Below are 11,188 nucleotides of genomic sequence, written 5' to 3' on the forward strand. Positions count from 1 at the left end.
GTATTCGAAGGCAGTTGTTCAATGTTATCAAGAACTTTTATATATATCTTCGATTACGGAAGAAAGAACTAGAAAGGATTCCATTATTATACCAGATAAGCAAACTATAAGAGTCGTATCGGTAGATAGTGTGGTTACACCCGTACAAAGAAAAAAAAAAAACGTTTGAAGAAACTAATTTCACAAAATCCTGTCACTGAAAGCGGGGCGTTTTAAACAAAAATTTGTGAACAATTTCTTACGGTAAACTTAATGGAAAGTATGACCAGTTTCTGTCACAGAACTGATGATAAAATATGCACCAAATTTACTACTGTGAATGTACCGATAATGCACTGTGTAATAAGATATGATGGTCTAAAAGTGACTGAGGCTCTTTGCGATTGGTAGCGATGATCATTATCATATAAGTGACTGCTTGTCCACTCGTTGTTAATGGCACAGAAAGACAGACCGTTCCCCGCACTGTGCAGCCTTACAGCGGATATTTTGGGGCCATAGACTTTTCCAGAGAGAGATTTTGATACGAATAAAATATTTATATTTTCATTTCACAGGTTTTCAGCAAACGAAACAGTCATAATTTTTAATACTAAGAGAAACTGCATACTCAAGTGGCTTTCCGAATTCCAGCCAGGGGTTACGGTAACAGCACCAATACAATATTTAGTTTTTGTTTTTGTGAATTTAATGTATGATTTGCTGTAGAATCTTCAATACGATTCGTTGCCGGAGATGCAAAACATTATAGCGTATCAATAAAGTAATGTCTGATTGAAACAGAACAATCACTTCTTGATGACTATATCCAGAAATTAAATTTACCGTCTTTTTAGTTTACATGTATAACATCGGGAATATGTTCACTTTGCTGAATTCTAAATAAAAATGGGGAAAAAAATAAAATATGATTATCGGTTCAGAGTACGCTGTAGGCTCCTTCAAAATCCTATAGATAATCTGTTTAACTTTCAAATATACATTTCCGCACCTTGAACGATCTGCAGTTAGTCTGAATTAAGTACTGACTCAACGCAGGACATATGGTAATGCAGTCGAGTTCATTAAAAGCTACTAACCTGTAACACGGTTGGGTTTTGGGGGATGCAGAAGGGGAACAGCAATGAGCATTAGTAATTGTCTTGCTGAAGGTGAAGAACTCCCTCTTATATTTTGCTTGGTCTTTAGTCTATCCCCTTGGAGTGACGAAACGAGCTCTAGCATTTGTCTCTTTTTTCCTATTTCGGCTCTGGCTATTGCAACTAAACACCGAGTGTTGCCAGATTTTAAGAAATAACTTTGAATATAGCGCACAGAATTAGCAAACCTAAACTCAGGATAAACTCAGTAGGCTCCAGAGGGTGCGTGTTTACTTACGACGATTTTGCTGATGCATTGTGGGTCAAACAAATGATTGCTGACTTAGTCTACCAGCACTCAGACGAATGTTTATGAATGTTTTGCTGCAACGTTCATGGTGTTCACATTCACATTCTTTTCTCGTATTCGTAAGCCTTTCACTGTAAAGTTCATTGCATTCATTGACCTGCTGCTATAAAAACTTAGACATTTTTGTGCGTTTTCGTAATGTATCAATAATTGTAACTAGTAGCCCAAGAGAGCAGTAAGTAGCCTACACATTGGTAAGGTACACGTTGACACACAATATCATGCATAAAGATTTCTGTGAAATGGCTATTGTGTTTTAATGTAGTTTGCTTTCCTTGTTCTAAAGTTTTTTTCAGAGAGAGAGAGAATTGCTGTTCTATGGAGAGAAAACCCCCCCTAACGATGAAATCAGGCTACGAGTGTAGTTTAGCGCCGGATATCAAAAACGGTCTCTGCTGCATTTTCCTTTATTTGATTGTTTGTTTAACCTGTAATAATTCGGGTCTGTGTAGGGATGGTACTAAGAGGAACGAGGCTTTAGTATGTTAGTCCCCAGACATCCTGAAAAGCAGCCTGTGTTGCAATTAAGCATATTAGTAACATTTCGGCTGCCGTAAGCAACAGGCAGTGAATCTGTTTCCTCAAAAATATTTCCTCTAGCGTGTTTGAATTTATATTTTCATAACGGTGACATGATTATCCTTTCATAGAAGCTTTTGGAGACTGCAAACCTCTGGCAAAGGTTATCGTTGGTAACTACAGGGATACAATCTAACCTAATCTAGGGGAGCAAAATTACCGGGATATAGGCCAGCCTAACCCAATCTAACCTAAGGCGCCTTCCTGAGATGCATTCGGTGTCGATGTTGGCCCAGAGTGTTTTCGATGGCCTGTCCTGACCTAACTGACTCCCTGTGCTCGAGAAAGAGAGAGAAAGGTCCTTGCCAGCCTTTAAAAGTTACAGTCTTTGTAAAAATTTTCATTAGAATGCCCTCTTGGGCATCACTGACCAGTGTTGAGCGCCATGTATTCCCTGGTGTTGTGGCCAGTTCTTATTTTTGTTTTCATGCTTAACTGCCGTATTCGTCTTTGACAATGCTGTTTAATCATTTTATAGATAGCTAGCTATTGAGGTAGAAAGGGGGCAATCAATAAAAGCAGAGAATTGATCTTTAAAAAATTCCTCAGAAGACACTTTTAGCGGCATGTTCAAAAATTGATTTTATGAAGTGCATTTGCAACTTCGATGATTCATTTCTGTTGTAACACCAGCTTAAAATACTGAGTTAATCAACTAACTAATCATCTCTTTCCATGACAGAACTGGGAGTTCCAAGTGTACGTCAACAACCGCAGCGTCAGCTACACCAGAGACTCCACTCTCTTCATCAGACCTGTAAGTAAAAGGCATCAGCCCCTCTGTCATTTCTCCTTCTTCGTCCAACACTTTACCTTCCTCACGCGACCCTTCCCCTCGCCCTCCCCCGACCAGTTTTGCAAGCCCTCCATACCCCCATGATTTGCTCGGTGCTAACTTTGACGAAAGCTTTGGTCTTACTTGAACGAATATTTTTTAGAAATGCATCGTGATCAGGAAATGCACAAAGCCATCCATATATGGCGAAAATCGGTAAACTGTTGGCGAACAAGAAGCACGAATGAATGACTTTGCTTACGTACATAATTATATATAATATATATATATATATATATACATATATATATATATATATATATATATATATATACATATACATGTGTGTATGTATGTGTGTATGTATGTGTGTATGTAGGCGCTTAAATAAGAGGATGTCTAACTGTATTATTCTTATATCTTTTTTATTCTTGCGTTTCCATTTTCTTTCACTATTCTAATGCACGACCTCCGTAGGCTTTGGTGTCCGAATGGAAAGACGAGGCCTTCCTGACCAGTGGAAACTTGAACCTCTGGGGTATGAATGGCCGTGGTGACGTCTGCACAGGAAACTCTTTCTGGGGCTGTGAGCGAACTGGCACCGCCGATAACCTCATTAACCCAGTCATGAGTGCCAGGCTCAGGACCCTGTCTGATTTTGCATTCAAGTGAGTCAATGTGTAGTGTTTACAATTACTTGCTTCTTCTGCGTAGTTTTTTTTTTTTTTTTTTTTTTTTTGCAGACCGTCTGCATCCATTTTGGGGGAGGATATTGTTCATAATGATTTATGGCAAAGTTTATATCTCTATAGCTGGGAAATATGTGAAAGCATTGCCCCAATGGTTTTGTGTGCTGTCTTGCATTTTATAACACTATCCTAAGACAAGGAGTTCTGAATAGCGGCCAATATATAGTGCTTATAAAGTATGTCCATCATATGGATATTTTGTTATTAGTGATCTCTCAGTATTACTATTTGCCGATGATAGCCGAGTTCAAGCATTTTTTCATCAAATGCAATTATAAAACTATGCATTTAAAAACTTGACACTAGTGGCATTCTCAATACAGTGCTTAATTTCAGTTGTGAGAATCATTTAATTTCTAGAAAGGAATATTTGTTGTTTATTTTGAAAGAATCAATAAAAAAAAAACCATGAAAGATATATTTACCTGTATTTAGAAAATTATCTAGTAATTCAAGTAAGTAATCGCTTTTTGTATCTGTCCATAGTACGATCAGTAAAGCAAAATATGTTACCCAAGTGCCAAAAAGGTAGTTTCCATGCTATATCAAAACAATCTCAGTTTTTTTTTTTAAATCATTCAAATGTGTGGTTCCACACGACCCTACCTTAGGACACGTATGGTTTAAACAGTATGTTGCTTAGAGTAAAAAATAAAGTGATATACACAGAAAGATAACCCACTCCTGCAGTGCTATCACATATTATCTCAGTCTACCGGTGGATACCTTCTAGAAACTCACCAAAAGGTTTAGTAGTCCCGCATTTGTTCTCAATGGCCCAGCGTTGGAATCCTGACTCATGGACTCTTTGATATGATAAAACGTTGAGCTGACCAATACTAAATCTTTCGTTCCCTTTACTGTGAAATTATGGGTCAGCATTGGCCTTTGGCCTAAGTTCTATATTCAGTTCAATTCAACCAAGAGTCAATGTCATATTTAGAGATCAAAAGTCACAACTTTTGAGCTAATTGAGTTACAGACTAGAAATAAACTGGAAGTCACTGTTGTCTAAGACCTAAAGGGTATTAGCAATGCCGTTGTTGATAACAACCATGTAGGTAAGAAAAAAAATGATAAATCTTTTATAATAACCGTATAGTAATGCTATAAGTGTCTAATACTTGCTTCGTTTGTCCCTTTCAGGTACGGGCGAATTGAAGTTCGCGCAAAGATGCCAAGAGGAGACTGGCTGTGGCCAGGTAAGGGTTGTTCTTAGACTCGAGACTTGATGCTGAAAACTTTGTTAGCATTTTAACTCTTGAAGTGACTGATATATAAAGGAAAAAATTAGATTATGATTTCCTTGTAGAAACTGCTTATTCTTATATTGGACTTAATTTCTGCCTTCATTGAAAAGATGCTGTAATATAAATTCACATCCCTCAAATTATTTTCCTTGGCGTTAATGACATGAATTCTGTAAAATCTAACATGCTCTGATGCTCTTAGTAACGAAGTTAACATATATTTTCGTTCAACATCAGAAAGCTTGATGAAATGGATAGATATATAGACATTCCTTCGAAAACGGAAAATCTAACGGGCTGTTTATTTTCATTTTGGTTCTTTGTTTATGATTATCATTCATCGTTGTTTTCAGGATACACAATTTTCCCAAATGTTAATACTTCATAAACTAGGGCCTGTACGATATTGTTCAAAGTACCTCGGTTCCATCTGTGTATATTGAGGATGATTTTTTAAAAAATACTTAGAGCTTTCATTAAGTCTAGATCTTCGCCGTCGGTCTTAAATGCCTTCGACGATTTGATCACAAAGCCGTAATGTGTTGAATTTGTGAGTCATATATTATTTTGTGAATAAAACTGAAAAGAGATGACTAATAGTTTCTCAGACCGCCACCCAAATTCTAAACCAGAGGGAAGGTGGCCTCGTCATAGCATGGTATAAAGATTCGAGCTCTCGTACTGCAGCAACTCTGTACGTTATTAGGAGCACGACTAATTCTATTCAACATGCAAATGATCCCTTTCGTATCTTCTATTTAGATTAAAGTGTTAGATTATTATTTAAACATTGGAGATTGTAGAGCGCCTGTGTCCACTAGAGTTTTCAACAGCCTGCTAGAATCATAATTGCCTGGTTTATTTATTGTTTCACAACCTTATGTTTGACTAACGTGTTTTTTTTATTCCTTGGTGCATCTGTTTATCAAAGCAAACTTGAGCTTGCCTCGTTATGTATGCATAGCTCCATTAAACAGTACTGCTCATGGTATGCTTGTAACTTGGTCAGGCCGATAGGATCGAATGATGTTAATTGTTTCTCCTTAGATGGGTCCAGCCCCTTTAGCGTTAGGTTAAATTAGGACATTTAAAGATGGCTGTCACTGTAGATTCTTCTAGAATAGATTTGGGATCGTCTTCTGTTCGCCTAGCATGCACACATCTAAACATTTGCTGTCAATATGGCGTTCCATGGGTTTTGAAGGGTTGAAAATATACATACATACATTCATATATACATATATGGCTCCAAACCAGATATGAAACTTAAATTTCATGCCTTTGCAGCTATATGGTTGTTACCAAGGAACTGGCCCTATGGTGCCTGGCCTGCCAGTGGAGAGATTGACATCGTCGAAACCAGGGGTAAGATGCAAGATTATCACTTTTGCTGAGCTAATCACTATTTAGATATTTGTTAAATATGAAATGTATTTGATTTTTGTATGACTTATTAAATATTTTAGCATGAAATATGTATATGTATATATATATATATATATATATATATATATATATATATATATATATATATATATATATATATATATATATGTACATAAGCGAAAAATTAGACTAAAATATAAAAAGTGCACCCTCATTTTCTAAAGCACTTTTGTCTCTCATGCATAGAAATTGTTGATACATAAATATTTGCTTTCTGACTAGCTCTCTCTCTCTCTCTCTCTCTCTCTCTCTCTCTGTCAGACGGGAGGACCTTTTCTCCATAACAGCGGATGTCTGCAGAGATAAAACAAGACCATATATGTGTATCTAAGTATATAACCTTCCCTTAATTTACCTATTCATCCTGAACGCAGGCAACGACAACTATGGTGAATTAGGCAACCAATACGGAGGAACCACAATGCACTGGGGACCTTTCTGGCCACTCAACAGATACGACTTGACTCATGTAGAATAGTAAGTAAAAAATGTCGTAACTCACTTAAACATCTAAAGAATAGGAATCCTGAAGCTGATTTATTTGGTGGTAACACACCGTAAGGGGGGTAGTGCCGTAAGTGCACCTCATGCGGTGCACTGTAGGCATTACTTAAGGTTCTTTGCAGCGTGCCTCTTTCGTTCCTTTTACTGTACTTCCTTTCATATTCTCTTTCTTCCATCTTACTTTCCACCCTCCCCTAACAATTGATTCACAACGTAGTTGCGAGGTTATCCTTCTGTTACACTATTCAAACCTTTTACTGTCAATTTCCGTTTCAGCACCGAATGACCTCAAAGGTCCCAGTGCTTGACCTTTGGCTTAGATTCTATATTCAGTTCAATTCAATTTAACTATTTGGTGGTAACCTTTGTTTTCCAAATTATACTCGGCAAAGGCAATTGTGATAAACTACGAGTGTATTCATATTGGGAGATCGTTTCAGACCCATTTTGTGTAGGCAGTCACTTGTTACAGTGACGAAAATGGCATTTATTTGCCCTGCAGTTTGAATTAGGAATGTGATTCAACGTCAAGCAACGCTTTTAATGGGATATTACTGTAAAAAGTATAACGAAGTGCCGTAGGAATGTGTATTCCTACGAAATCCCGGCGCTCTGTACAGAAACACACACATATATATTATATATATAATATATTATATGCATATATATATATTATACATTATATAATATATATAGGTATATATATATATATATATATATATATATATATATATATATATATATATATATGTATATATAGACATATTTATGTAGTGACATTCAGTTCTTTATGTGTAATTCAGGATACCTTTGAATACATACTTATTTTTGTATTTATAAAATCGTTAAGGAAATGATGAGAATTTTCTCATGTTGAAAATGAATAAGCAGACTGACAAATATCTTTCTCCAATTTACAGCAAGGCCAATGATGGTTCCTTTGCCGACAGCTTCCATACCTGGAGAATCGACTGGACAAAGGACAAGTTAGAGTAAGGAATAAATTCTCGTATTTTACATTTTTGTTCACCTTGATTTCATATGTAAGCATATTATGTATGTATGTATGTATGTATACACACACACACACACACACACACACATATATATATATATATATATATATATATATATATATATATATATATATATATATATATATATCAGTAAAAATGGTATGGAAACGCCAAAGTACAGTAATAATTTTCAGAAGGCTGATATAGTGTCGAAAATTTTACTGTGCCCTTGGACACCTAATTTTATTGAAAGTAATGCAATGTCATTAACTTGAAATAGTATAATAATATGATTTTTTCGTTGTTTTAAAGGTTTTGTATATATACACATATATATAAATATATATTAATATACATACATACATATATATATATATATATATATATATATATATATATATATATATATATATATATATATATATATATATATATATATATATATATATATATTTAATACAAACACACATGATGGTGTGAGAATAAAAATGAAAATAAAAAGGATAGAGGCACCTCCTTTCCTCTAAAACCTTGATTTATTCACAAGTTCATCAAGAACCAACGCCAACTCTCAAACTGTGAAAGCCCTGAAGTATTTGCAGACTTGAGAAGAAGAGTCTCCTCTTTCAGGGCCTATCTAGATGACGTCCTCGTGATGACAGCTGATCCTGGCTCCAGCTTCTGGGAATTCGGTGGCTTCGGTGATAACATTGACAACATCTGGAATTCAGGGGAAAAAATGGCACCTTTTGACCAGAAGGTGAGGCACTCCTTGGAAAGTATTTATATATATATATATATATATTCGTCGCCGTTCCATTTTTAAAAGTGGTCAGGGTTTTTTTTTTTTTCTTGTGTCGGTTTCTTCGTCATAACAAATAATAGATCCAGTGATGGTTAGTTTTATTTTGCACGAGGTCATGTTTATTGTCTTCCTTCGCACGACCTATTTCAAATTATGTTACTGTGACTGCATGACTTTGTGACTTAACGATATCGAAATTTTGTCCCGTTCCTTTAAGCGAAATCACCAAAATGAATCTTCACGAAAGTCGGTCAAAATCCTGCAACCAAAATTTATGGTAATAATTTGATTAAGACCAGCAATGATTCTCAGAACAAATCTCATATACATTCTTACATTACGACCATCTTTAAAATAAAAACTATATCAATTTTAAAATACAATGTGCGTATAAAATACTGACTAACATCACTTGAAACTGTTAAAGTAAATGAGTATAAATCATTCCGCGAAATACATCAAGGACAGTAAATGAGGAAAGACTGAAATCGTATATCATCATGTTTTATTGTGCTGATTATGGTGTGTCATATTCCAGCTTGGGATTTCCGGCCAAGTTTGTTTAGTCAGCGAATGTGTTCTGAGGAAATCTTATATAAGTTTTCATAGATTTCAGAATAGTAAAACTGCGATTTCATATGTTATCAAGCATCATTCGAAAGATTTAGTTTTATCTTTAATTCTCCCAGTAAGGCTAGCTTACATTCTTCGTTAATTTCATAATTGATTTTACTTTGATGAGGTCAGTAAGGTATAACGAAGAATTTCAGTTAATAATTAGTTACAAAACGTGTTGAACAGAAAAATTACCTTGGTGACAGACGATCTCAGATGAATTTGCTCTCCTCAGTTCTACGTCATCCTCAATTTGGCCATTGGAGGAACCGGTGGCTTCTTCCCTGATGGCATTCCCGGAGCGAACAAGCCTTGGTCCAACACCTCACCCACTGCTTTCAAAGATTTCTGGAATGGCGTAAGTATTGCATTTAATGGATCATGTTCTCTGATATGTGGAGACAGAGCTGTGTTTTAATTTAGCCGAGGAGAGATGAGAGATACTAGAAAATAAGAAAACTTTATCATTGTAACACTTTGTAAGAAACGGGTACCATAGATAGTTTGTTTGAATTTTTTCGTTATTCATAACTTCATGAGAAAAAATTCTAAACTATTACTAAAATAGTAGATCATCGCTGGAGCAATTTACTATCTTAATAGCAGCCGTAAACTGCATAGCATATCAATAATGTCGTTTTTATCAATCTGTTTCATTACACTCTCTCTCTCTCACAGCGTCTCCGTAGTGAGGTAGTGCCGTCAGTGCACCTCATGCGGTACACTGTAGGCATTACTTACGGTTCTTTGCAACGTCCCTTCGGCCGCTAGCTGCAACCCCTTGCATTCCTTTGACTGTACCTCCGTTCATATTCTCTTTCTTCCCCCTTACTTTCCATAACAATTGATTCATAATGCAACTGCGAGGTTTTCCTCCTGTTACACCTTTCAGACCTTTTAATTGTCAATTTCCGTTTCAGCGCTGAATGATCCCATAGGTCCCACCGCTTGGCCTTTGGCCTAAATTCTATTGTATATTCTGTTCTATTCTCTCACAGCGTGGAGACTGGCTCCCTACCTGGCAGCAAGGCGAGTCCAGGATCAGCGAAAAGGCCGCCCTCCAGATCGATTACGTGAAGGTCTGGAAAATGGAGAGCGCGAAACAGTAAACCTCCTCCATTTCTGAAGATTCCCCTTAAGTAGAATAAATGCAAACAAATATTTCTTAACGGGAAATGTTAGCAAATTTCAACCGAAATTTGGTGAACGGATGATTGCTGGAAACCAGTCTGCAATATTGGTTTTGTAACCAAGCACCGGCAAGTTACCTTATTCCTAGTAACCAATATCATATTGTTTTTGTTGACTCTAATAAAAATTTGCACTATAAGTTGTTTGTCTTCCGGTCATTCTTCTCAACGCTATTGTTCTATAAGTATGTGTGGGTAATGGATAGATAGATCCTTATTCTATTGATTACGTAAGAATATGATTTCTAAGAAAATTATAAGACGAATGGAAATTTTAAGCTGATTTTTTTGGGGGGGCGGTTTGCAAATAACCTCTCTCTCTCTCTCTCTCTCTCTCTCTCTCTCTCTCTCTCTCTCTCTCTCTCTCTCTCTCTCTCTCTTTGAAAAGATACTCATCTGTTATTGTGAACATTTTTAGTTTTTGTCCCTGTTTAAGCAGATTTTACACCTCTTCTGTGTTATCAACATTATTTTTTTTTGTTAAAACATCAACTAGTCTTTTTTATACATTATTTACATATAACGAGGATTAAATATCGGCTTTTTTAATGTTCTGGTGCGTTTACAAAAATAAAAGAAATCATCTCCACTGTACCAAAAATTTATGTATAAAAATGCCTAAAAAATGTTGCATGTTACATTGCGCATGATGAAGCAACTCCCTAGGATACCACAGGGTCACGCTCTATCCGGGACATCACAGGATATCGCAAGGACACGGCCGGAAGTCGGACCCTGGATAGTCATTATGACCTTCCACGATTTTATCTGAAGGAGGTTGTGGCTCTGCCTCCGGGCTTTCCGTTGTCC

At 36.2% G+C, this 11,188-nt stretch overlaps 1 protein-coding gene across 2 annotated transcripts in view; it reads left to right on the plus strand.

Moving 5' to 3' along the window:
- The window catches only part of LOC136843328 (beta-1,3-glucan-binding protein-like), a 25,797-nt gene extending 15,282 nt beyond the window's left edge, over positions 1 to 10,515 (plus strand). For both annotated transcript variants that reach the window (XM_067111605.1, XM_067111604.1), the window contains exons 4-12: positions 2,711 to 2,785; positions 3,281 to 3,471; positions 4,699 to 4,754; positions 6,090 to 6,167; positions 6,623 to 6,725; positions 7,673 to 7,744; positions 8,399 to 8,528; positions 9,424 to 9,546; positions 10,187 to 10,515. In XM_067111605.1, the coding sequence (XP_066967706.1) occupies positions 2,711 to 2,785; positions 3,281 to 3,471; positions 4,699 to 4,754; positions 6,090 to 6,167; positions 6,623 to 6,725; positions 7,673 to 7,744; positions 8,399 to 8,528; positions 9,424 to 9,546; positions 10,187 to 10,297 (939 nt within the window). In that variant the 3' untranslated portion in view covers positions 10,298 to 10,515. The remainder of the gene's footprint in view (positions 1 to 2,710; positions 2,786 to 3,280; positions 3,472 to 4,698; positions 4,755 to 6,089; positions 6,168 to 6,622; positions 6,726 to 7,672; positions 7,745 to 8,398; positions 8,529 to 9,423; positions 9,547 to 10,186) is intronic.
- Positions 10,516 to 11,188: the final 673 nt, after the last annotated feature.

Source organism: Macrobrachium rosenbergii, chromosome 11, assembly GCF_040412425.1.
Source record: "Macrobrachium rosenbergii isolate ZJJX-2024 chromosome 11, ASM4041242v1, whole genome shotgun sequence".
Classification (NCBI taxonomy): domain Eukaryota; kingdom Metazoa; phylum Arthropoda; class Malacostraca; order Decapoda; family Palaemonidae; genus Macrobrachium; species Macrobrachium rosenbergii.